The sequence below is a fragment of the Coccidioides immitis genome (assembly GCF_000149335.2).
Source record: "Coccidioides immitis RS genomic scaffold supercont3.1, whole genome shotgun sequence".
Lineage (NCBI taxonomy): Eukaryota > Fungi > Ascomycota > Eurotiomycetes > Onygenales > Onygenaceae > Coccidioides > Coccidioides immitis.
In genome coordinates, this window is record NW_004504310.1 from 5,347,163 (window position 1) to 5,371,989 (window position 24,827).

The following is a 24,827-nucleotide window of genomic DNA, read 5'->3' on the forward strand; positions in this document are numbered from 1 at the left end:
GGATCCGCAGCGGCGGGGCGGCCATCCACGAGAATCTGGCCAATTACACACTGCCGGAAGCAACGCGCTTACCAGATAACCGCGGAGGGCTCTAAGCTACGAAGAGTATTTACATGCGAGGTCTCGGTTTGCGCGGCCTATCGGCTGTGCGGAGTAGCCCAATTCTATTTTCTCTGTGCAGAATGTGTACAGTGCCCGTGGGCAAGAGACGTGATCCGACGGTGGTGTTGCCCGTTTTGCAGGAGACGATCACCCTGTGTAGGGCTGCGTGGCCAAGTGTTGGAGCCTCTTATCTGAGAGGCGCTGGTTTTGGGCCTGCCCGGTAGATGCCGAGCGAGCGCCCTGTCGTGCCGAACCCGACATGAAAGCACGATACAATGCAGATAGCAAGGATTTAACGATTCCAGTTCGCAGATCGCACCGGCAGGTAGCGATAACAGACCCGATGCGAGCATTGCATCTCCGTCGTTAACACCTCCTTGCTCTTCAGCATTGGATGCCTTTCGCCATATCACCGATGCGATGCTCGTCAGTGCACGGCGCGATGGAGACCCATGACACGGTGCAGACGGATTCGCCGCCCATCTTCTCCATGACCCGGTGACTGGTATCATTGTACGACATCACGTCAGCGAACGCCCACCGCTCCTCGCCATCCCCCTTTCCAAAACAGAATTGGCGATTGTCCAGCATCCCTCGTCGCATCACCGACTTCGCAAGGGCAGCTGCTAATCCACGACCTCTATGCTCCTGTTCAACATGCAATGACACGAGACTGGCATCGTAACCTAAAAAGGCCCAGCCCACGGGCATTTCTTGCGCGCCATGCTCCCCATCACGCCCGTTCTCTTTGATGTTTCCGGTGCCGTCGTGATACATTACAACACTGGCCATGTCTTCTAAGGCTTTTCTCTGGCGGACTATGAAAGAACGACTCTTTATAAGATCATAGTGGTACGACTGGAACCCTTCTACGCCGTCACGTGTGCAAAATCGATATCCCGGGGGGAGAAGGGAGGAGGATGCGTTGGACACCGGATCGTACACGGAGCGAGCGAAGGAATATTTTACGCAGTAATCTGGCTGGGGTATGTGGAATCTGGGACGGCTCATAAGTCCTATTGACTCCTCTAGGAGTTTTACAACACCAGAGTGCACACTGCCGAGTAAGATCGTCGTAAGTGGCCTAGACGGCGGACGGTTTGGATGAGCTCCATGACCTCCGTTCGCCGATGTGCCTTGGGCTTCCGGACTAGAAATAAACCTTGGAAGAAGTTTATCAAAGCAGTATGTTATTAAGCTTAGCAGTTGCGAACGAGCTGCGGTCAAATGGGCATCGCTAGAGTTGAGTGTCGACTTTTGCCCAGGAACTGTGCTACTCTCGGCCTGGAGACTGGAGTACAACCATACCTGAGTCCCTGGCCACGCATACAAATCTACATATGCAACCAGCCATGGCGAAGCAGGATGGGAGGCTGAAGCTTGCTCGTCAGTAGGCGGGAACGTTGCCAAGTAACAAGCTGTTGGCGATTTGCGAACTATGTCGTGCTGAAGGCGCCGAAGGAGTGTGCCGGACTGTGGGAGCTGGAACTGTAGAAGAGAGATGAGAAGGTCCACACCGCGATGAGTGTAGAATTTCAAGGCCGTAGGCGCCATTTCTGGGTTCAAGGCCGGCATTTTGATGAAACCACGGCTTAGCAACACGGAAGCCAAGCAACACTAAGCTTTGTGATAGGAGGATCTCCAACCAAACAGAAAACCGAAAGAGCAAAATGCATGGATGAGGCGGTATTGTTCCCGAATATTAATTGAACAAGAGGAAAGGAAAGGAAAAGAGGGAGGGGAAAAAGAAAAGACCCCTGGGCGCAGCAAAGGCACCACGATGTGACCCCACCACCACGAGAAGAGTGACATCGTTGGTTAAGCTTGAGACCCATCAGAGTCGCGCGGGGAGACTGACAAATTAGGGATCCAGGTCCATCTATTTTGGCTCGCGTTGGCTGTTCGTTGGGGCAGCCAAGGTACCTGGCCCACCCGATTCAATTTTCGAATCAAAAAGATCAAAGACTTCAAAGTTGTTAGATTAACTAGTTACTACTTCGGATACGGGAGTTAACTTGATGTTCTGTAAAGGATATCGGATGTGCATCCTTGCTTCTTAGTCCTGACGCCCGAGTCCCATATACCCGTTGACACAACGAATACGACCCAAGCCCCCGGATCACGGTTGATTGACCGAATGTACGATGGCCCTCACCCCTTTCGAATCCCACCTCGGGTATGGAACTAGATATGCGTGTTTCATAACAATGTCAGAGTGTGAAGTCTCGTGCAGCTCGAATGTGAACCGGCTGAACACTATTGCTATTGCAGTATAGAGCTCGGCCATGGCAAGGCTAGGACACCCTCGTTAGCTTCTCCCGAAAACCTGAAGAATGAAAAGAAAGGGCTTGCATACTTTATGCCCATGCACTGCCGTGAACCCTTGCCAAAAGCCACAAAATACCGATCCAAAGTGGGATCCTCGATCCAGCGCTCAGGCACAAATTTCTCCGGGTCGGGAAAGATCTCTGGGTTCATCAAAGTATCGACATTTGTCATAGACACCGGCGTGTTTCGTGGAATCACCCATTCTCCATATACCAGTTCCGAGTCTGGGACAAGACGGGGGTTGCGAGTTGTTATGCCATGAGCGAGTCTGATAGCCTCGCGAATACATCCATTCAGATAAGGAAGCTGTTCGAGCGTGCGCCAGTCCAACGGGCCTTCAGATCTTGACTGAGCTAGATTCACTTCATCACGGAGCCTTTTCGACACGGACGAGTCAGTGATGATGTGAAAACTCGCCACACTCAACGCCCACGACGTTGTGATAAGCCCCGCTGCTACAATAAGTTGTGCCTCGTCTCCCAAGCGTGCATCGCTCTTCTGGTCGTCCGGAAGGTCGCTATTCAACACTTCGTGGAAAATCGTTCGGTGCTTAACTGTCTTATAGGAGTCATTTACGCCGTTCCGGATGTTGTTTACCCGACGCGCCAGGTCCTAGAATACTAGGATAAGTAAGAGCCAAGAAGAGAGTCTGCCTCGAGCATCTAACCTTGCGCATCCCGACGACCGAGACAAGGTCCGGTTGCATTTTCAGAACAAGCCATTCTGGCAGAGCATCCAAGATTGGAAATACGACTGGAAAGTGAAGCGCGAAGTGGCCAGTGACATAAATAGCGACCAATGCTTCGTGAAGAGTCTCCCTGAAACCTGGAGAATCTAGCTGATCATAGGATTTTGCGAATGCGTACTCGGTGATAATGTCTGTGGTCAAGGCCATCCACGCTCGATTTAGTGTTATGACCTTGCCATCGCTATATTCTGACAACTTCTGACAGAGCTTATCGACCTTCGCTCGGATAACAGGCTGAAATTCCGATATCTTTTGGGTTGAAAACATAGGACCCAGGGGCTTGCGCCGAAGACGATGAAGATCATGGTGGATCGTCGAAAAACAGTCACTCGCATATCCAAAACGACCAGAGAAATACGCGTATTTGTCCCTCCTCCCATTTCGTGAATAGAGCTGCTCATAAAATTCCGGGTCGTCCACATGCAGCTCGGAGGGGGTTATCCGAACAATACGTCCTAGCCCAAGTGTTATCAGAGTCGCTCTGCTCTGCCCATGCGACGGTGAATTTCATACCATACTGCTTGTGCAGATCCTGGATGTGCTCGGTGAATTTTCCCTGCAGGATAACATCGTAGTAGAACTCATACCAGTTGGTCAGGGCGGCGAGACGCGGCCCCGGGAATCTTGCAAGGGGGCTCCAAAACAATCTGGATAACACCAGCCAGCCAATGTAAGCAGTTAACAGGGTAAACCCCAGAGAGAGGAACGCCCAACTTGGGGTTTCCATGACGGGCTTTTTTTGCGATCAGTCACTTATGAGACTGCCTCTGGGAGCAGCCATTCTTCGGTTTTGTCTCAAGAAAGTTAGAGGGAGGTAAGAGGCCGCAGGGACGTTCTGTTAAGCTCCTTAACAACACTTCGTCCTTTTACCTCTCCGCGGGCTCCATCCCCTCCAAGCCTGCTTTGGGGGGAGCCAGGGGAACGGGTGGCCCATGATCCGGGCGCAGCCCGAAGGTGCTAACACATATTTGGGTCCTTTTGTGTTTGGCTAGAAGTTCGCCGGTCGCTTTCACAGAGATTTAACTCCGAAACACGCCAGCGATCTGATCTTGCGGGCGAATCAATTGCCACTGACTGGGTTCCACCAGCTCTTTGGCATTGCGTGCGGATTGCGGCAACCTTGGCTATGCTGCAGGGCTTCAAGGATGGCGTCTCCATCTTTCAGAAAATAGCGTCGCAGAAGAGGGACAAATTGGGGAAATGGGAACTCAAATTTGCAGAGCCCTCATGGCCGATACGAAGGAACCACCTGAAGAAGTTTGAACCATTGTCAGGTTGCATCCTCCTATCAACGAAGGAGCTACGTCTCCCCAAAACAACACATAAAGACGGCCCTCTCCAAATCCAAGCTTCAGTTAGTGTTGTGCATATCCTTTATCCATTTGATCGAGAAGTTCTTTGGAAATGCGAAAGGATTCAGACGTTACCCAAGGGTTCTGAAATCGAAACGCGTTTTCTGCGTTGCGACGAATCACGCCAAAGCATTTCGACATGGATGTCAACTCACGAGTGAAAGAAAATGCTTGCCCCTGTCCTCCAAACGCGAGGCCATAATTACATTTGTTTTATTATGGAAACAACCAGGATCGTTACCCGACGTCTCTCGGTGAGACGGCGTGATCTCGGTTCGCGGTTATGACTCCATGTACCCCGTACTCCATAGCTGAGTATGGATTATTATTTGTGCCGTCCTTTTTAACAACAACTCCTTGGCCCTGGCATAATAATGCTCGTGCCCACTGTTCCACGGCCTTTGGCCAATTTTTGAGATTTCTTTTTCGAAACTTTCCCGGTTCCGACGGGCCGAATTGAGTGGCCAAGCGGTATTTCATTTGATCTGTTTCATCGCTGTTTAGCCTACGGAAGGGCCGATTTGACCGGAAGCTGGCTGCTTCTGTTACGGGTTGAACACTATACCTGGGCTGCTGAAAACCGGTTATAAATGGATCATCATCCTATAGAACAGGCTGAGGACGGCATCATCCAGATCGAGGATGACGTCGACTCTTCCTACGGGGATTACAGTGATGTGGCATCAGGGACCACCTCACTCTATTCCCAGATCACCAGCCACGTATATGAGAATGGAAGGAGATACAACGGCTGGAGATATGGAACATATTGGTATGTAGCTAGATTGGTCTCAGTTAAAGGCCTCAAGGCTGAACATTCCAGGGGCCCGAACGACGAACAGGCCTCCGATAATCTCGACCTCTTCCATCATGTCTTTAACCTCACTTTTGGAGGACGTACGTTCCTGGCCCCCATAGGCGACAATCCCCAACGGGTTCTAGACCTTGGTACAGGGACAGGAATATGGGCGATGGACTTTGCGGATGAATTCCCGTCTGCAGCCGTCATCGCTACAGACGTTTCTGCAATCCAGCCGACGCTGGTCCCGCCGAATTTGGAATTCCAGATCGATGACTTTTGTGAGCCATGGACGTTTCGGAAGGAGAGCTTTGATTACATACATGCACGATGTATTTACGGTTGCAGTTCGGACTATCCCGCTCTCTATCAGGAAGCGCTTGATCATTTAAAGCCTGGTGGTTGGTTTGAGCAAGCTGAGATTAGTGTGGTGGCACAGTCAGACGATTCATCCTTGAAGGGAACGGCGATTGAGCGCTGGGGACCCTTAGCTCACAAGGTGGGCGACGTATTTGGAAAGTCCTTCCGTATTGTCGATGAGATGACGGACATGATCAAGTCGGCGGGATTTGTCAATGTCAAGAAGCGGACATTCAAATGGCCCATTGGCACATGGCCCAAGGACCCTAAACTAAAAGAGATTGGGCTGTATAACAAGCTGGGCTGGGAAGAAGGTTTGGACGGATGGGCCAATTTTCTTTTCACAAACTACCTTGGGGTGAGTCTGCCCGCCCAGTGATTGGCTTACCTTGACAATCACTCACCAAGGCCTTGACGACAGTGGACTTTGGAGGAAGTTCAGGTCTTGACAGCCCATATACGCAATGATTTACGCAACCCTAAAGTTCATGCGTGGCAACATGTGTGGGTTCCCCGCTTCCAAACCAAATGCGCTGTGTGCTTATATCATTTTTCTTTTTAACATTAGGACTGTTTGTTACGGACAGAAGCCTACAGCCAAGAAAGTTAAGGATTAACTGTTGAATACGGAGTACTCATATTGATATTGCGCACAAGGTTATGATGAATTGAAACACTCTCTTACGATGACATGAATTGTTCTCTTGTTTGATTTCCTTACTTCTCTGGCTGGCCTGGGGTTTGGGCGAGGATTATAGAGCTTGCGCTGTGTATTCTAACTGCCACGACATAGGAATCGTATGTATGAGTTGGGTTATGGGGTGGAGTTGGACATCGACATTTTCAGCCTTGAGGTATTCCAATCACTTCTTGCAATGTTTTGTGGTTGGTTTGTGTTCTCTGCTTCTGGTGTCATTACTTTTCTTACTAGATGCCATATCATGCCGAAGAGGCTCTTTTGAAGACAAGTTATCAGGTAGTCAGTTAACTACAGAGTAGTTGAATAAGCTAGCAGTCAGGAGCTCCACAGAAGTTTTTGTCCTCTTAGAGTGCTGTGTGTACTTGTTCGATACCGCGTCCACATTTTGATTCGCACAGGTACTGTTGGAGAAGTGTGACTGGGAGTAAGCTGAGACATAAATCATTCCCAATAACTGGTTCTGTTCGAGAAGATGGAACTAGCTGACCGACTAGCACACTCACCCAGCTAGAAGAAATCAAACCTCCATTCCCACTTCTTGCCGGTAATAATGTGCAGCGAAGCCAAAATCACTCGAAAATACAAGGACTATCTTGAGGACTTCTAGCGGAAGGTCAACGTCAGAAAAGGCAAGCAGGAGTCTTTGCTGCTAAAGACCACATGCCCGACAAAATACCTTGCTGCTGGAAGAATGGAGCTTAAACCAAATACAATGATCAGATGCTTATTCTGAAACATACATGATGCGTCAAGATCCATGACTGAAGCCTCTACAGTCATTATTCAAGTGCCTGGTAACTGTATTTTGAGATGTTCTACCATGGTCAACCTTCCTCAAGCTCTTGTGAAGATACTTTGATACATGCTAGTAAAAAGATAATAAAATAATATAACTTAAGAAATAATTATTATATTTAGATAGTTCTTATAATTTACAAAGTTTATTATATCTGTATAGTATCTTCTTCATTTTATAATGATCAGACATAGACTTGTTAAGATATAAGAGAGCAAAAAGTTGAGATTTGTATGTGTATTTTGGTGATCCGCTCGGTGGTGAGATCCGCCCGGGGGTGGATTACGTGAACTAGTTAGTTATTAGTTAACTAGCTAGTTAATCAGGTTCCCTGATTGGCTAATGCGGCTTTCCAGAAGGCCTCAATCATCAATCCATCATCGCCATCAGAGCTCGGGAGTCGAGCCGGCCTCAATTCTTCCTGTTCAAACGGAGAGAATTGAACAATGTCGGCAGGGTACTCCTTGTCACGGCACTGTTACCGAAATGTCCGAAATGTGCTCGATTCGTCCTCATTCTCTCGATGTCGTGGAAAACCATTCCTTCGCTCCAAGGTAGAGGCCCGGCAAGCTCCCCGACGATACAATTCAATCTCCGCTGCGGACCTCCAATTTGGTCAACCGCTGCACGAAACACACCCTCACATATTAAAAGCTGGTGAACGTGAGCAATATTGAACACTGTACCCTGTAAGATGGAACTTCGTCGCTGATATATGGAGTAATTCCAGTAACACCCGGGATTACCGCTTTAGAATATGCACACCGGCGTGCGAAACTTGCGGCGAAGCTGCCAAAGGATGCGGTCGCTATCATCAAGGCTGCCGACGTGAAATATAAATCAAAGAGCGTATTTTATGAGTATCATCAGGACTCAGACTTCTTCTATTTGACCGGTACGCCCCTACGCCCAACTCTTCGCTGCGGAAAGATGTCTGATCCCACGATGTTACAGGGTTTAACGAGCCGGGCGCTCTGGCTGTTATTGGTGAGTTTCGAGTGCTCTTGGGATACCGAATTGTGCTGATCGATTAAAGCGAACAATGGGGCCGATGGCGATCATATATTCCATCTCTACGTAAGAGAAAAGGACCCTCAGTCAGAACTTTGGCAGGGCGCTAGATCTGGGACACGAGCCGCCCTCGACGTCTTCAATGCAGATGAAGTAGGCTTCCTCATTCCATTCCATGGACTATTCACTAAGGCAATTACAATAGACCGACAATATTGACAAAATCAAAGATATCCTCCCAGAAATCGTCTCTGGCGCATCGGAGATCTACACCGACGTCAAGGGGTTAACTTCCGCAAAATCTCTCATTTCCCGCTTTTTCCCAAGTATCCAGAATAACGCGGATGCAGCGAATAGGGCAGCGGCTTTTTCAAAGATCAAGCCATTAAGCCCACTGCTTAGCGAGCTTCGAGTGTTTAAAAGCGACTCGGAGATTGCCAACATGAGGAAAGCTGGACAAGCCTCCGGAAGAGCTTTTACAGACGCTATGAAACAATCCTTTTCCAGTGAAAAGGATTTATATGCCTTTTTGGAGTATCGGTTCAAGATGAATGGATGCGATAAGTCAGCATTCGTTCCTGTTGTCGCGGGGGGTCAGGTATGATGCAATTCCATTCCGGCTCATTGCTTGCCTTTATTGACCATTATAGAATGCTCTTAGCATCCATTATGTTCGAAACGATGATATTCTTAGGTATGTTTGCTCTTCCGTAACAACTTCGCGGCCCGTGGAGCTCACCTATGATGATAGGAACGGCAATCTGGTTTTGGTTGACGGCGGTGGTGTATGTTCCTTTCCCATTCCAGGAGCATAAGGATTGGACAGACTGACAAGATGTAGTCATATGGTGGTTATATATCAGACATCACACGGACGTGGCCGATTAACGGCAAATTTACTCCTCCTCAGAGGGACCTATACGCTGCGGTGTTGAATGTGCAGCGCAAGTGTGTGGGATTGTGCCACGAATCTCAGAATATGTCACTGGACGATATTCACGAATACGCCGAACGCGGACTCCGGGAGGAACTTTCAGGCCTAGGTTTCAATTTGTCTCGTTCCGTAAGACCTGCCTTGTGTCTTTGAGCGTGGCGCTCGGTTTTCTAATCTCAATTTCCTGTTTATAGGCGATTAGAACACTATTCCCTCACCATGTCGGCCACTATATTGGCCTGGATGTTCATGATACGGGTGACTATTCGAGGAGCCATGGGCTTCTGAAGGGACAGTGTGTGACCATTGAGCCGTAAGATTCCCCGATCTTTTGTCAAATTGCGCGCTGTTCTCTCACACCCAGGTCTTTCAGCGGTATCTATGTTCCCGACGATGAAAGGTGGCCAGAACATTTCCGAGGGATTGGGATACGAATTGAGGATAGTGTCTGCGTGGGTGACGAGAGCCCACTGGTTTTGACGACGGAGGCGGTGAAAGAGGTACCTCACTAGGATATCCCAATGGGTCCTACTTATCGCTAACTTTTAAATTAGGTCGACGATATCGAGGCCCTTCGCTAAGGGGCGGTGAAGATCATCCGTCTTCAATTGTATAGTATATAATATCATGTTTTAAAATATTAGACTTCTAGCGTACCCCCGTAAAATGTATGTTTATTTGGATGCAGCTCTGACCCCATACGCAGTACCTTATGTAGAAAAATGGATTGGCCTTGAGATGAAGCCTGGGTACTCCGTACTCCGTACTCCATTCTCCATACCCTAGCTCAGCAACGGTTGTCCCTCAATTGAGTGGACTGGCTCGATGACGCTTTCGACGCTGGTGGGCTGCGATCGAAGGAACATTCAGGGGAGAAAAGCGCAGCGAACGACCTCATGGCTGACGTCATACGGGTGCCGGAATAATTAGCTCCGGATCTAAGCCGGAAAGGGGTTAGGGCTCACGCGGTCATGCGCGACGCCAAGAACAGTGCAGCGTTGGTTGGTGGTAACTCTGCAAGTCGCGGGTGTGAAGGGAGCAAAACATGGTGACCCATCCCAAGCATCGAGTGTGTTTACTCCACAAAGGACGGGAGTAGACCGCCTCTGAGGGACAATTGAAAGGAGCTGAACTCCATTCTCCGTTAATCCTGCACGTTTAATTCTGTTGTTGCTATTATTATGGGCGATTCTTGAGCTCCTCTCGTGTGCACGAGGACGCGAGACACCCACCATTCGTCCTTCGGGCCTCACCTTGACCTCCCAAGTCACGTCTCTCTGTATTTCATGGGCGTTGTTCCGTTATACAAAGTTCGAAGTACATGGCAACTATATTAATGCCCTCCCCCCAGACTTCCATTGCAATGTCGAACCGACGGCCCCCCTTGGCCGACGTCCCCAATGCCACCAACTCACCTCATCGAGGCGGCCTCCTAGCTACGAAACGATCACGCCCACTCAACTCCCAAGCCGATAAAGGCCTTGCTCAACCTCCTCTTAAGAAGCAGATACTCCACCGGGATGGCGATCCCAAATCGCCCCGAAAGTTCGTGTGCCAGCCTGCCGAGACCAAGCTCTTTGCGCGTAAGAATAACGCGCAGCCGACTGCATTTGAGCGGAAATTGGCAGCGGCGAGGGAAAAACAGAGCAGTCAGTCTATGTCAAAGCCCAAGAAAAACGCGACGGATTCTGCAGAAAGCATACGGCAATGGCAAAAGCACTATCTAAAAGTGTTTCCGACCTTCGTCTTCTATTTCGATAGCGTTGCTGAGGAGGTTCGACACAAATGGGCAAAAGAAATAACGCGTCTTGGAGGGGTAAGTTTGGGCGATTGCTTCATTCTAATAAACGCTTGTGTTCTGATTGTAAAAAATTTTCTCGGCAGAGCGATGAAAGGTTCTTCTCAAAATATGTAACACACGTTGTCACCGCCCGTCCCATTCCTCCCGACCTTGAGACTCCTCAGTCCTTCGAAGCAAGTACAGCAAACGAGGCCCGCAAAGCGGGTGCTTCTACCGATACTGTTAACCCTTCTCTCCTAGAAAATAGCACAGAAGTCGGCCAGTCACAACAGGGCAGGGCTCGACCTCGAGGTGCATTAGATAAGCGGACATTGGATACAGATGGTAGGAGGGAACTCGGAGGGGGTGTGGATATCCTGTACCGCGCCCGGCAGATGAATATGAAAATATGGACCCTGGATAAACTGCAACGTTTTATTTGCGCTATTCGTGACCACGAACTGCCATACACCGGACATTTTCCTCGCAATAATGCTACGGCAAACAAGACTAAGGCTGAGTCAGATCTATCTGCGGTTTTAAGGAATGAAAAGTTGCACGGGCCCTCTGATCGTGATTCATTAGTCGGGGCAAAGGACCTTGTTCCATTTAAAGGCCCATACATTTACATCTACGACTATTTTGGAAAGACTCGCCCCGTCATGATTCGGGAATACCCCAAAGTTGCAAGGAGGCAGGATGGTGCTTGGCCTCAGTTTCGCAGTGCTCCTTTGGGGAAATGCCCTTTCGTCGAAGAGCCCCAGAACAAAAATGGGGAAAAGCGAGACAAGGCTCAACAAGAAAAGGCGCAGAAACCCCCGATCAAGGAAAAACCCGTTGTCTCTACGGTAGTTAAAGAGATGGCGCCTCCACCCTCATTTGAAAGGCCGGCTTTGAAGCTTCCAGAGGATGAGTGTCGTCGGAAGGTGGCTGAACATATAGAGAACACAAGGGCGCCAATTAGGCAGGGCGAACTACCTCGCACGAATCTTGGGGCTGGGACGACTCCGGCCATCTCATTCGGAGCGTATTCCCGTGGTGAAATAGCTGCGTCGGGAATCCAGCCCTCTAACATTACATCAGCAATTCGATCCCAAATGATTTCGTCGACTGCCGCGATGCCAGGCGCCAAGGCAGGGACAAGTAAAGAAATCCATGAATTAAAGCGAAAAGTATTAGAGAAAAACAATGGGATCCTAGCGGCAGGTCAGAGATCCGCAGATGCTGCAAATACAACCAGCACCGCCAGAGCTCCAACCACGAGAGCCTCCAAGGCCAAGGCTCTGGAGAACCTTGCCACAATACCAGAAAACAGAAAGATTCGCACAACAGACAGCAAAACTCAGAAAACGACTAAAGGACAAACTTCCAGGCGTAGGAAAGACCCGAAACCGGGATACTGCGAAAATTGCCGAGAGAAATTCGATGATTTTGAAGACGTGAGTTTGTTTTTCTTCTTCTGGGAAGCGCCATGTGCTAATATAGCTCTTTCAAGCATATTGTTTCACGGCAACATAGGAAATTCGCGATGACTCCCGCAAACTGGATCGATTTGGACTCAGTACTTGAGATGCTTGAGCGTGAGGAAAAGTATGACCCGGATATGGACACTGCTGATTATGACTATCATTGATTACGGGTTGTGCGCTATTCAGATTTATAACTTTCTTATGCTGCGCTTCCACGCATTTGTTGATAAAGGCTCTCCGTAACGCCCGTATTGCTACTGGACCATGGGGCTTCAGCCTGAGCTGGTGATCCTAGGCCACACTGTAGCTATTGAGAGGACGAGAGAGAATCTCACTGGTGTATTTAGATTTGCACTTGTACTTGCATATCTCCTGTTTCTGTAGCGGTCGCAAATCTTATTCTGTTGGCTTTACGTCTGGCAAGTCTACCTTACGCATTGCTCTATTTTCATACGGGCGGTCTTATAGCTTGACCTTTTGTATCCATTACCCTTTGCTTCTCTATCCCACCTCTTATCTCGAGACATCTGTTCCGGTCATTATCGAGGGTGTCTCCCATCTTCTCCAGATCTTTGTCCGAGGCGACGTTCTTCTCTACCTTTTTCTCCTGCATATGGGATAAATCATGCCTATGACAAAACACCGTGCTTGCTGTACATAAACGAGATCTCTCGGAGCTTGAATATCTTTCGAGAAACATTAGCTCTTTATATTTTTATAATTTCGACAGATATGCCTATTTTTCTTCCATCGCATGCATCCCTATCCACGGAAAAGGAGAGCAAGGTCAACTAGGTCCCCAAAGGCCTTTCCACAACCCATTCACCTATCCTCTCAGACCTCCTATTCAGAGGCCTAAACAAGTAACCATTCTGTTCTTAATATCCCGAATGAACTAGGAGACCTTATGTCATGCAGGGCCCAGGGATTCACGTGCCCTGAAAGGAGTCTGTATCCTCCTTTCACACAACGGGTAATACCGAAGTGTTTGTAATATTTATATTTCCAAAAAAGCTCTCACTCTCAGCACCATCTTCTTTCTGTAATCTCCTTCTCACTCGCTTGCCGAGCGCGTTGAGTGGTTGCTTTGCTTCTCATTTGCTTCTGCACATCTCATCTCGCGTCAACAGCGCCATATTGAGCCCTTCCAAACCCTAGATCGATAGGGAGAGGTGGTTCCTTTAGGCCTCTCTGCTTGAAAACTCGCTGTTTCAGAGGGCCTCTGCCCTTTCACCTGCTTGACCGCGTTGCTTTGTTATCTTGGCTTTGCTGTTCCTCCCACAAGGCCTTTGACACCTGTTTATCCCCCCGAATTGTCATCCTGTCGCTTCACTTCCTCTTCTAAGGCTATTCTCACCCCCCTATCCTCCCGAAAGGGCATTCCTGAACATTCACTGGCACTTCTAAGACCACTTATCCTCCTTAGCCTCCCGAAGTGGTGCTGTCTTGTCCTCTCTGCCTTTCTAAGGCCAGAAAAGCCTCCTTGTCCTCCCGAAGCAGAATCCCCTTCACATCTGCAACGAGTGACGCGCCACCTTGCATGTTGTTATCAGCCGATTGCTGAAAATGGCTGCTCCACAAGAAACACTGTAAGTGCCAAACCATAAGAGGTTTGTTGAATGTGTGTCGCGTTAACAATGTGGTAGCATTATGGCACTGGCACCTCGACGCCCCATCCAAAACATTCTTGAATTGCCGCTCGAAATATTCTTCATAATTGCATTCTTCTTGAACAATCGTGACCTTGCGAACTTGAGACTTGTGTCAAAAGATTTTGCCTGGGTCGAAACAGTTTTGTTTCGGAGCATTTTTATCAGAATGTCACCCGACCTGGTGCAGCGAGCTCAGGATTTCATCAACACGCGTTCTTCCAATCTCACTATTCGCAGCATCGCATTCGGCACTATCTTTGCTGTTCCAGGTGTGAGAGGTGTTAGGACTTGGAGGATACTTAGAGATGCCATCCCTGCATTTGCCGCGCGCAGAGATATAGTTAACCTTCAGACTGTAAGGATGTGCCCAAGCAGCACTGAACTGATACCATTTCTGAACACCCTGCGGCGATGCGGTATCACAACAATTCGAAATTTAGATGTTCAGCGATATACTGGAGCTCGCGGAAAATACCCTCGCGATGGAGCTCAGCTGGCCGAGGTTCTCGCCGAGATCGAAAATCTTCGCCTCTCTGTCGAGGACACTTATGGAGATTTTTTCTTTGTGCCCTGGCTCCTTGCTGAGTGTTCGAACGTGACGGTCTTCGACATGTCGTACTGGGCCTATCCCGGAAGGGCGCCTCGCTGCCCAGAAAACCCTTTCGCGTTAGGACTCGCAGGAGCATGGTTCCCCCGCCTGCGATCTTTGACCTTGTCTAATATTAGACTGGACCTGCACTCCTTCACTTGGCCGATCTTTGGCGGTCCCGCGTGCCTCGAAACAATCAGGCTATGCAACGTCTTGCTCCAGCCAACGGACCCGCGACGATTTCACACGCAGAACTGGCCCTATTGGCCAACTATCTGGATAGACGATGGATGGGACGCCGTGATCCGACAGCTGATTTCGAGATTTGAAAATACCCTTACGCGGGTGGAAATCCGGTATCCCTGGGAGGCCTCATTCCGAGATGGCGACTTCAGGTGGGGTTCAGCCTCATATCTCCGATGCGATAATCCAGTTGTGAAGATCACGGGCTGGGAGGTTGGAATCTTCTATTACATGTAATGGAGGCGGCACGAGAGTCTAAGGAGAGATAAGTTTGTTTTTTGCTGGGTGAGAATGCAGTGGCGCATTGGATAGGCGTGGTGGTGGCTCAAGGGTTTCTTTGTTGGTTTATTTTATATTTCCTTTTTCTTTCTTTTGTAAAAAGAGGTCGAAAATAAAAAGAAAAGTGTTCTACTCTGTAGTGAATTAGTTAACAGACAAAATACAACGCTGTTGCTCAAGAATCAGAATCACACATCCCATCCATCGCCGTCTCTGTGCATATATGTAGTAGTAAAAACATTCTCGGATTCAGCGGCGGGCACATGACCTCTTAGCCGGATCGAGCCTAGCCTGCCTCGGCCAGCGTGACTTCTCGCCGGTTAGGTGAACGATGGCCGAAAATATTCTCCTGTCTACGCTGCATATACCAGCACGTCGCTCGAAATTCCCCCTCGACAGGCAACAAATATAAGCTGAGACTGTGGCCGCAATGGACGCGGTTCCTCCATCCTCTCCACATTGGAGTCATCGCCAACACTCCGTTGCCCGCCACGCCCCCTCTTTGAGTTCCTGAGTTCAACCCAACTCTCCGCGTCTCTCCTTCGAAGAAGAAGAAGAAACACACACACAGCGCGCTGCAGACCATGGTTCTCCGCTCTCCTGCCCACGTGGTGCGCTCGGCTCGTCCGGCTCTCCTGATGGCTAGGCCTAGAGCAACGCTGTCCATGGCCTCACAAGTGTTTGCTCCCCTTGCGCTGAGGTCTCCGACCCCGCAACAAAATCAGAGGCGCCAGAGCTCCCATTCCCCAATGGGGGCAGCACCTATCAATCCTAGAAAGCAGGTCACCGTCAAGACTCTGCAATCGCTTTACAAGAAGAACGAGCCGATCACCATGATGACCGCCCATGATTTCCCCAGCGCCCATGTTGCGGAGGCGGCGGGCATGGAGATGATTCTTGTTGGCGACAGCCTTGCCATGGTTGCGTTGGGAATGGCGGATACGAGTGAGATCGGCCTGGAGGAGATGATACTGCATTGCCGGAGCGTCTCAAGGGCGGTCACAACAGCGTTCACTGTATGTCTTTTTTTTACCCCTCCTGTTCTTATCGCTTTACAGCATCTAACTTTGCAAATTTTACTTAGATTGGAGATATGCCCATGGGCTCTTACGAAATATCCCCAGAACAGGCCCTCCAGACAGCCATTCGCCTCGTCAAAGAAGGCAGGGTACAGTCTGTAAAACTGGAAGGCGGATCGGATATGGCACCGACAATCAAGCGAATAACCCAAGCCGGCATTCCCGTCGTCGCCCACATCGGTCTCACTCCACAACGGCAAAATGCTCTGGGTGGCTTTCGCGTCCAGGGTAAATCCACCGCGGAAGCGATCAAATTCTTCCACGATGCGTTGGCTGTCCAGGATGCCGGAGCATTTATGGTAGTTCTCGAAGCCGTTCCTGCCGAGGTTGCGAGCATCGTCACCAAGAAACTGAAGATACCTACAATTGGTATCGGCGCGGGTAATGGTTGCTCGGGCCAAGTGCTCGTGCAGGTGGATATGGTTGGGAACTTCCCCCCAGGGAGATTCCTGCCGAAATTTGTGAAGAAGTATGGCGATGTGTGGGGTGAGAGTCTGAGGGCTATCGAGCAGTACAGGAACGAAGTGAAGAGTCGAGAGTACCCGTCCAAGGAATTTACATATCCTTCCGTGAAGGAAGACGTGGAAGAATTCCAGAAGTTTGTCGATGAGCATCATTGATCCTTTCGCTGTCGTTGACGTGTTGCGATGGATCTGGTCTCGCGCCATTCGTACAATGACGTACATACATACATACATACATTTTCTCTTTAATACCCCTCTGTTGATAACTTTTTACTTATACTTTATTCTTCTTGGATATAATGTCCAGCTAGACCTCTCAAATATACCAAAACATCAAATAAATACATACTCCATGATTGCTTGGACTTTCTCTCTGTTCTTCATCACTGTTATATACATGCATACAATAACAGGTTATTTTAGGTTGATATTTCGCGGAGGGGTGCCGGAATAACCAGGCTATTTGGGGGGGTGGTGTTATAACATTTGTAACAAACCCTCTTGATAACTTCGTATGCTGTCATCATTTTTGCATTCTCCCTGGAGCTCAGACTTTATCTTTATTATTCAGTCTCCTGCGGGGATGCAGGTGTCATACCAGCAAGACTGATTCCAATGCACGTTAACTGACCGCGAGGGTGCTGTTCCTTTGCCCCGTATATGCGATTCCAAATTGGAAGACGATCGGGAGATAGACAACCCCAAGCGCCAGTAGCAGTAATTGCTGCAGAATCATTGAATCCTAATTTAACCTAACCCCCGGACCTCTCACCCGAATGCTGGGGTCATAGAATAAGAAACAATCAGTTGATCATCAGTTTTGAAGCACTGTATTCTACTATTAGCTCTTTAAATCGATTCCAAAACAGGGTTCCTTAGAGAATAAGTTCAAGGGATCATGCAGCTCACCCTCCAAAGCCCGCCCACACTCTCGTCCAGTCCCGGTGCAAACACGCTGTTGACATAGCAGAACACTGAGTCCGATTCCGAGCAATCTAACTTCTTGCGCAGGAATCGAACGACAGTTTCGAATTTCTGGGAGGCGCTGATTTTGAATACCCGGTTTCTGAGGATTGGAGCTGAAGGGAGAGGGTGGAAACGGACGGTTACTATGTAAACGTTGTGAGTGGGATACAGGTGCTTTGTATATTGGGCATATGCGCTTTTCAGTAAGATGCAGCTTTCGGTACAGAAATTAGGACGTATGTATACAACCATGTTCCATATAGTAGTTTTTCCCATGGGGATAAATGATTATCGCAGGATCATATATGATTTTTCAAGCATTAATTATCGTTAAGCATACCTTTCCCCGCATCAATCGCTTCCACATCCGCCAATGCTCGATGCGCATCTTTCGGTAGCCCGGTGAGAATGACGGATGCCGTCATTGTCAACGGCAGTTCTGCGCCGTGATCCTCATCGGGAATTGGAGCCGTTGCCGCCGGTGACTCTGAGCCATTATTGGTATCTCTTCTGGCTCCGATCTGGGGCCGACTGGCTTGCCTGGTGTTAAGTCCGAGATTGCGGGAGGCGGACCGTGGGGAGGAAGGTTTGGAAGATCCTGGGGACGGGATTGGTGGAGTTGCGGACATGATTCCTAGAGACAAGAAGGTATTGACTGGGTGGGCTGAGGGGCAAGAAACCCTACTGAGAGGTGTTGGTATTGCTGCCGTCAAACAAGGTGGTGGGCTGATGGTTTGAGAGGGACAATAACTAGTTAAACTACGTTGGCTGGTTGCATTCATCATCACCTCAAGAACACCGGAGCTCTCGGCGCCACCATCCACAACTTTAACAACAGCTGGAAACCTGTCTTCAGGGTGCCACATCTCCCGTCCCATTTAGTTCCAAGGTCCACACCCCTCATCATGGGCCGGTCCTGTGGATCAGACCTTACGAAGCCGTACAGTGTCCCACCAAAACTAGCTCAAGCACTGGACACTAAAGAAACGACTTTCTTACTCCCCCGCTCTTCGATCCTGTTTGAAGAGCATCATCTAGTTCCTTAAATCCCCTCCTGAATACCCAAAATCTGTTTCCAACATGCCAATTCACAACGTCGCCATTGTCGGAGCAGATGGCGAGCTCGGTCCATCAGTCCTCAAGGCCCTGGCGTCATCAGGACATTTCAACGTCACGGTCCTGAAGCGCAAATCTTCCACTTCAAATTCGACCTATCCACAGTCAGTCCAGACGGTGTTTATCTCGGACGATTTCCCCGCCGATGAGCTTGTCGCAGCGCTCAAAGGTATAGACGCAGTCGTGGTCACCGTCAATGGCACCCTGGCCGATCTCCAGAAGCGTATCGCGGACGCCGCCGTCACGGCTGGCGTGAAGCACTTCATACCGGCCGACTTTGGCAGCTGCGATTCCCAGGATCAGCTGACCCGCGACCTTGTGCCGCTCTACCAGAGAAAGGCGGATGTGCGGGAGTATCTACGGCAGCTGGCATCTCGCCATGAGAATTTCTCCTGGACTGGTATAGTCTGCGGGCATTTCTTCCATGCTGAGGCCCTGAGGTTCATGCATATCGATATAAGATCATGCACAGCGGAAGTATTGGATGACGGAGAGACGCGCTGCTCCGCTAGTACGCTGCCGCAAGTTGGCGCTGCCGTGGTGAAAGTGTTGGAGAAGTCGGGAGCGGAAGAGATCAAGAACAAGGTCATTTACATTCAGAGCTTCTGTGCAACGCAGATGGAGGTTGTGAGAGCATTTGAACGGGCGACGGGCCAGTCCTGGAAGGTGAATCGTACCGACCCTCAATCCTTTGTAAAGGAGGAAAAGGCCAAGGCAGATGCCAATGGGATTGTAGGGTCAGAGGAATTGGTCTGGGTCCTGGGCACATTACACGCAGACTGGGAGAAAAAGGAAGAGTTTGTGAATAAATTTTTGGGATTAGATGAAGAAGATTTGGATAAGGTTGTTGCCGGATTTGTGGCTTAACATGGCATAGATCACTTGGTTACATAGGAAGACTGGTTCATTTTCCTTGCGTTCACACTCCATACGGTCTCATAATAATCATAGCTACATAGACATATGACCTATGTGCAATTCTTTCCGGGTGCTCCAATACTAATTCAGGGTCATAGTGGTGCTGGGTAACATGCATTTCCTGTGGCAGGATATATATATCCATACTCAGACAAAGGGCCTAGATGATGATGGCCAGGAGAGGTGTAAAGTCCCACCGGTAAAAGTAAAACAAAGTCTCTGCAGCAGCTGCTTGCTGTCGCCCTATCTGGTAAGCCATGATCATGTGTGCGGCTGTTGAGCGGCTTGCCTCCTGGCCTCCCCAGGTCACCCCGACGAACCCCCTGTCATCCTCAGTTTCTCAACGTCATTGCTCACGCTTGTCATCAAGATCACACTGCTGAATTCCTTTTCAACCACTGGCACGGACTCCTAGAGCCCCCGATTGTACAGAGTGTTTTTAAGCATTGACTATGGCCTTCCTGAACAAGCTGCTTTGGTGCGGTGGTGGAGATGGTGATAGTGATGAAATTGTGCATTTCCCCCTCACCACTTTGAAATGAACCATTGCTAACAAGCGCATCAGCAGGAGAATGAAGCGCCCTCGGGATGCCGTCGGATGTGGACCAAAGTCAAGTCATGGTTCTCATCGAAGAACGGGGGGCAGGAAACCACAAATGTTTGTGACTCTTTTCCCCTGCTGTCCTCTAGTTTCTGCTTAAACGAGGACAGCAAGAGAATCCGACGAACGATGCCCCGAACTCACGCGAGCAGAATCGATACCCGGCGCAGGTCCCGAATCCCGGATCAGACGCGGCAACTCTTAGACCCCCGTCGATCTCACCGGCCTCAACACGCGCTTCGTCGCGTGAAGGGTCGATAATATTGCCACAGAGACCTTCATCGATGATAGGAGTGACCATTGATGACTTCATTGCATATCAGAACTGGGTGGTATGTACAGCCCAACCATGTCATGGCTTTTCTCCTTGGCTAGAGACGGCGGAGCTGACGGATGCTGTCTTCAACAGGAGCGCGGTTACTGAGCAGCCGCGGATGGTTGGTTGGGTGTCACTCGAGAATCATCTTTTTTAAGGTAATTAACCTGTTGAAGTTGAGGACCTTGGTTGGTCTGTGAACTCTGTGGATTCGATAATCAGCAGATATAGGGTGGTATATATATGAAAGGCAGGTTTGACTTTAATGTCTGGCTGTTGAAGATGCGGGCTGGTGCAGCGCTTGTGCTTCGTTCATCCGTTGAACGTGGCTGACTGGCAGTATCACACCTCCCTATATAACTATCTGATGCTCTGCTTTCAAGTATGCGTGCGTGTGTGTGTGTGTATGTATCATGCTCTCTCCGTTATGAAATGACATGGCTCCTTTCGAGAACGTGAGCAAAACCGCACGGACCAAGGATGGCGCCATCGCCGGTGACTGTGAATGGTGTGAACTGCCGGCTGCCGGGTCATGTGTGACTTGCAGAGAATAAAGCCAATGGAACCACGCGGTGGGCCGGTGGCGGCGTCGAGTCAGCGAGTCAACTCGTTGCTACCGAACTAACTGGCTGACCGGCTAACTGACTAACTGACTCTTGGGTGGACTTATGTACGGAGAACGGAGGAGTTAAACTAGTTGGGTGGTTAGTTACTTACCCACCTGCCCGACAAGCCGGCCCGGCTGCGTGAATTCCAACCCAAAAGCCAGTCGCTCCCAACGTCATCTCTCTGCCTCTTCAACGTCGCTGCGCTGTTAACGTCTCCGGTGCCTTTTTTCTTTTGCTTCTCGACCGCCTGCAGATCCTCGAGTCTCAAGCCCACATCGTCGCCTACGCTCTGCTAGCTAACTAACTAACACACAGCTCCTATTCCTAGACTCCTTCTGACATTGCTCCCATTAATGACTAGTTATCTGCTCGATCTAGCCGTGTCAGATCCGTGCCCCCAATTCCGCACTGACAATCTTCCCTGCATCCTTACCCCGCCGAGTTCGCTCCCTCGACAGGACTCCCACTTCACTTCACTCCTGGGATAGACTCGCATTTACGCTCTCAACCCCCAGCTTTCGAGTGACAAGTTACTCACAAAGTTATCCTATCGTCATCAGAACCCCGCAAGCGTCTGGCTTACCCATTGGAGTTTCGGCAAGATGAGCAGTCCAAAGCGGAGAATTGAGACAGATGTATGCCCCGCGTTGAACCGTCAAATGGCTTGAAAATGTGTGTGCTTCAAGGGACTGTTTGCTGACTGCCATCTCCGATGTCTTCGGGGTCCGCTTACCGCAGGTCATGAAGTAAGGCCCTCTTTTCTTGCTCTTTGCCAGAAGGTATTTGCTAATTTGGTGAACAGGATGTACAATACCCCCTTCGTTTTGCTCCCCTCTCTGCGAATTTCCCGCTGGGAGACGCTACGCTTCTCCGGATTGCTAACCTCGGTACGACCGTGCTAGGTTGATGAGTGACTATGAGGTGACGCTCGTCAATGACAACAGTAAGTCTCGGTCACTGGGTCCTGAAATGTTTGTATGGACGCATCACTGACGAAGGCTTCCCGATTTAGTGTACGTGCACTAGAATACTGCTTTCCAACTGCATTCAAAAAAATACTAACCGGAATCTCACTTTGCAGGCAGGAATTCTACGTCCGCTTTAAAGGTCCGGAAGAGAGTGCGTCGTCCCTGTAGGAGCCACCATCCTACTCCGTTACTAACGCCGTACAGCACCGTTTGCCGGTGGCCTCTGGAAAGTACATGTGGAGCTCCCGGACCAGTACCCTTACAAGAGTCCGAGCATCGGCTTCGTGAACCGTATCTACCACCCGAATATCGATGAACTGTAAGCTGCACTTGAGAATGGGATACACCACGACTGCACGCTGACAAGCGACCAGGTCCGGATCTGTTTGCCTGGACGTCATCAATCAAACATGGTCGCCGATGTATGACATGATCAACATATTCGAGGTCTTCCTCCCACAATTATTGCGTTATCCAAACCCGTCCGATCCGCTCAACGGAGACGCTGCGGCTGTCTTATTGCGAGACCCCAGCAAATATGAGGCTAAAGTCAGAGGTATACCTCATGCTGCCTACTTCCCCCGTTCAACGATTTGCTCCGCTAATACTACGTTCATTGACTAGAATATGTGGCAAAGTACGCAAGTAAAGATGCCGCTGACGATGCAGGCGAGGATACTGGTGAGGAGGACGAAATGAGCTCAGTCGGAAGCTACGAGTCTGGCGGCGAAGAACCAGCCGGCGAGATGGACGACGTGTGACCCCTCCCGTTTCAATTTTCATCTACTCACTTTGCTGCATCTGGGAGTTCATTTCTCTCTCAAGTTTTTTCTTTCCTTTTCTCTCGGAAATGAGGACGGATCCATCTTTCAAGGAGGGGTGCTATAGGCGTTAGGCACTGGTGTCAAGCATAATACACCAATGGAGTACCCAGGTTCTGGGGACAGAAGATGCATGCATCGGCTTTGATTTGGCCAGCCTTTTGATCTGTCTAGTTTTCTTTTTTTTCACTGGTGTCGCATTCAGCATTGTCTTAATTGAATAAGCTTCTTCGGCGTTGTCTTTCAATGTATGTAGTAAGGATTTATAAGATACATAAGATCCCCTGTTTATGCCGGGTAGTCTTCTTCATGAACTTGAGACAAAAGTAGTATATAAATCTACAGTTGGCTCTTCTTAGTTACAGTGAAGAATGACTTTCATTAAATGAAGTGCGGTTACCAGCTCAAAAACTTGAACCAAAAAAAATATGGGAGTTCGCTAAGGAATTTTGATGCCCGGAAGCATGATACTGAGAGCCGAATATGTACATCGCTATCCATCTTGCCCAAGACTGACTCCGATGCTCTTGCAAGGTAAATAAATAAAATTAAAAAAAAAAAAAAAAAAAAAAAGAAAAGAAAAGAAAAGAAAGGAGTATTGATAAAAAAAGCAGGAGAGAACGATAGAGAAAAATACCGACAACCTGAGGACATCCTCGTTTAGAATGTATAACGGCGCTGGGACGAGTCTAAAGGCGTTATTTGCAAAAGGAAATGTGTCATTGTGGTTCCGGGCACTATCATCTGCCACGATACAAATGTGATAAAATGAATGACGAGCGGTCGACTTGGTCGAGGTAGCAGTCGAGGACACCAGCGCAGTAGCGTGATCCTGCCGTGCGGTCAAAAGGGCTATTTTGGAAGCTTCGTTTAATCCGGTTTCCATCGCTCCACGCGAGCTTCTCCCCCATGTTCACAGGGATGTTGGTACGAAAATCTACTTCACCACCAATGCTCCGAAGAAATCGTCCGCCGTGGTGCCATCTTCGTTGGTCCCGTTGATACCGGGTCTCTTCTTTCTTCCTCTTCGATTCGTCATGACGACTTCTCCCCAGTGTCTCGGTACGGTGGATAGTTCGGTGGCCTCTCCCAGTCCGGCATCGCGGCATGCGACATATTTCATTCCCGGAATCTCGCCTGGAAGGGGCGACGGGGATCGGTCTGCGCGTTCTTGCGGATGTGTTGGATGGGCGAGTGCCGAAGCGTCTTCACCTTTTGACAGCAGTGTCGGAGAGACCACATTTGCTCGATCGTTGCTGGGGAGGCGGGAGGAGGATGCTGTGGTAGCTGTGCTGCTTTGCGCGGGAGGAACTAATGGTTGCGACTGGACGGCCCATATATCAATTACGGAGCTAGATACACGGAGCATTGAATCAGCTTAGATGAAGCAGAAGCTGGGCAAAAGGGGTCGCGGGAGGGCATACTCCGATGTGCGTTGGCAGATTGCCTCCAAGGCTTCTCTTTCGCGCTTCAGGTCTTCCGGATCGGGCCCGTGACGCTGTGCCTGAACTGTACCGTAGCTATAGCCCGGCTGATAGACATCGTCATCTAGCAACCGTGACGCTTCGGACTGAATTTGCGCGATCAAGTTAGCTGCAAAATATGATTGCGATCAAGGCAGATGGGGAGCCTCACGTCATGACTTTCCCGTCTCGCCAAACCCAGGCAAGACGCGCAGATGCCCATTGAATCTGGAGTCGGAGAAGCGCCTCCACCTCAATCAACCAGATAAAGTGCTAGATGTAGCTACAAAGTAACTGTCTATGTCGATAAAAATCACAAGAGTAAAAAGTCACAACAATTAAGGACTGTTGGAAAAGAAGTGAGT

General features: G+C 49.4%; 12 protein-coding genes across 12 annotated transcripts; 8 read left to right on the plus strand and 4 right to left on the minus strand.

Moving 5' to 3' along the window:
- Positions 1-486: 486 nt before the first annotated feature.
- CIMG_01198 (acetyltransferase) lies at positions 487-1,677 on the minus strand (the record flags this gene model as incomplete). Its single annotated transcript, XM_001247426.1, has 1 exon — positions 487-1,677. The coding sequence occupies one exon, from the start codon at positions 1,675-1,677 to the stop codon at positions 487-489; it is 1,191 nt and encodes a 396-aa protein (XP_001247427.1).
- A 544-nt stretch (positions 1,678-2,221) lies between these two features.
- CIMG_01197 (cytochrome P450 family protein) lies at positions 2,222-3,905 on the minus strand (the record flags this gene model as incomplete). The annotated part of the gene is made up of 4 exons (XM_001247425.2): positions 2,222-2,396; positions 2,459-3,042; positions 3,098-3,633; positions 3,692-3,905. The coding sequence occupies 4 exons, from the start codon at positions 3,903-3,905 to the stop codon at positions 2,222-2,224; spliced, it is 1,509 nt and encodes a 502-aa protein (XP_001247426.2).
- A 964-nt stretch (positions 3,906-4,869) lies between these two features.
- On the plus strand, positions 4,870-6,629 carry CIMG_01196 (uncharacterized protein). Its single transcript, XM_001247424.2, has 2 exons — positions 4,870-5,302; positions 5,354-6,629. The coding sequence occupies exons 1-2, from the start codon at positions 5,121-5,123 to the stop codon at positions 6,066-6,068; spliced, it is 897 nt and encodes a 298-aa protein (XP_001247425.2). The 5' UTR covers positions 4,870-5,120; the 3' UTR covers positions 6,069-6,629.
- An 881-nt stretch (positions 6,630-7,510) lies between these two features.
- On the plus strand, positions 7,511-9,816 carry CIMG_01195 (xaa-Pro dipeptidase app). The gene is made up of 11 exons (XM_001247423.2): positions 7,511-7,848; positions 7,916-8,080; positions 8,140-8,172; positions 8,222-8,349; positions 8,402-8,794; positions 8,847-8,890; positions 8,948-8,981; positions 9,038-9,259; positions 9,325-9,443; positions 9,504-9,630; positions 9,685-9,816. Exons 1-11 carry the CDS (start codon positions 7,632-7,634, stop codon positions 9,709-9,711), a joined length of 1,509 nt encoding a protein of 502 aa, XP_001247424.1. The 5' UTR covers positions 7,511-7,631; the 3' UTR covers positions 9,712-9,816.
- Positions 9,817-10,232: 416 nt separating this feature from the next.
- On the plus strand, positions 10,233-12,543 carry CIMG_01194 (G1/S regulator; the record flags this gene model as incomplete). Its single annotated transcript, XM_001247422.2, has 3 exons — positions 10,233-10,946; positions 11,015-12,349; positions 12,406-12,543. Exons 1-3 carry the CDS (start codon positions 10,452-10,454, stop codon positions 12,541-12,543), a joined length of 1,968 nt encoding a protein of 655 aa, XP_001247423.1. The 5' UTR covers positions 10,233-10,451.
- A 1,402-nt stretch (positions 12,544-13,945) lies between these two features.
- On the plus strand, positions 13,946-15,334 carry CIMG_01193 (uncharacterized protein; the record flags this gene model as incomplete). The annotated part of the gene is made up of 2 exons (XM_001247421.2): positions 13,946-13,968; positions 14,026-15,334. 2 exons carry the CDS (start codon positions 13,946-13,948, stop codon positions 15,098-15,100), a joined length of 1,098 nt encoding a protein of 365 aa, XP_001247422.1. The 3' UTR covers positions 15,101-15,334.
- A 175-nt stretch (positions 15,335-15,509) lies between these two features.
- CIMG_01192 (3-methyl-2-oxobutanoate hydroxymethyltransferase) lies at positions 15,510-17,050 on the plus strand. The gene is made up of 2 exons (XM_001247420.2): positions 15,510-16,158; positions 16,227-17,050. The coding sequence occupies exons 1-2, from the start codon at positions 15,727-15,729 to the stop codon at positions 16,839-16,841; spliced, it is 1,047 nt and encodes a 348-aa protein (XP_001247421.1). The 5' UTR covers positions 15,510-15,726; the 3' UTR covers positions 16,842-17,050.
- An 18-nt stretch (positions 17,051-17,068) lies between these two features.
- On the minus strand, positions 17,069-18,375 carry CIMG_01191 (ubiquitin-like protein ATG12). Its single transcript, XM_001247419.2, has 3 exons — positions 17,992-18,375; positions 17,595-17,794; positions 17,069-17,513 (listed from the first exon to the last, which is right to left on the minus strand). The coding sequence occupies exons 1-3, from the start codon at positions 18,278-18,280 to the stop codon at positions 17,454-17,456; spliced, it is 549 nt and encodes a 182-aa protein (XP_001247420.1). The 5' UTR covers positions 18,281-18,375; the 3' UTR covers positions 17,069-17,453.
- A 154-nt stretch (positions 18,376-18,529) lies between these two features.
- On the plus strand, positions 18,530-19,756 carry CIMG_01190 (uncharacterized protein). The gene has a single exon (XM_001247418.2). It carries the CDS (start codon positions 18,732-18,734, stop codon positions 19,632-19,634), a length of 903 nt encoding a protein of 300 aa, XP_001247419.1. The 5' UTR covers positions 18,530-18,731; the 3' UTR covers positions 19,635-19,756.
- A 517-nt stretch (positions 19,757-20,273) lies between these two features.
- On the plus strand, positions 20,274-20,491 carry CIMG_01189 (uncharacterized protein; the record flags this gene model as incomplete). The annotated part of the gene is made up of 2 exons (XM_001247417.2): positions 20,274-20,343; positions 20,397-20,491. 2 exons carry the CDS (start codon positions 20,274-20,276, stop codon positions 20,489-20,491), a joined length of 165 nt encoding a protein of 54 aa, XP_001247418.2.
- A 1,460-nt stretch (positions 20,492-21,951) lies between these two features.
- Positions 21,952-23,290, plus strand: CIMG_01188 (ubiquitin-conjugating enzyme E2 8; the record flags this gene model as incomplete). The annotated part of the gene is made up of 6 exons (XM_001247416.2): positions 21,952-21,956; positions 22,113-22,157; positions 22,292-22,329; positions 22,383-22,497; positions 22,553-22,734; positions 22,803-23,290. 6 exons carry the CDS (start codon positions 21,952-21,954, stop codon positions 22,937-22,939), a joined length of 522 nt encoding a protein of 173 aa, XP_001247417.2. The 3' UTR covers positions 22,940-23,290.
- A 138-nt stretch (positions 23,291-23,428) lies between these two features.
- On the minus strand, positions 23,429-24,791 carry CIMG_01187 (uncharacterized protein). Its single transcript, XM_001247415.2, has 3 exons — positions 24,635-24,791; positions 24,424-24,569; positions 23,429-24,351 (listed from the first exon to the last, which is right to left on the minus strand). Exons 1-3 carry the CDS (start codon positions 24,683-24,685, stop codon positions 23,937-23,939), a joined length of 612 nt encoding a protein of 203 aa, XP_001247416.1. The 5' UTR covers positions 24,686-24,791; the 3' UTR covers positions 23,429-23,936.
- Between the last annotated feature and the right edge of the window lie 36 nt (positions 24,792-24,827).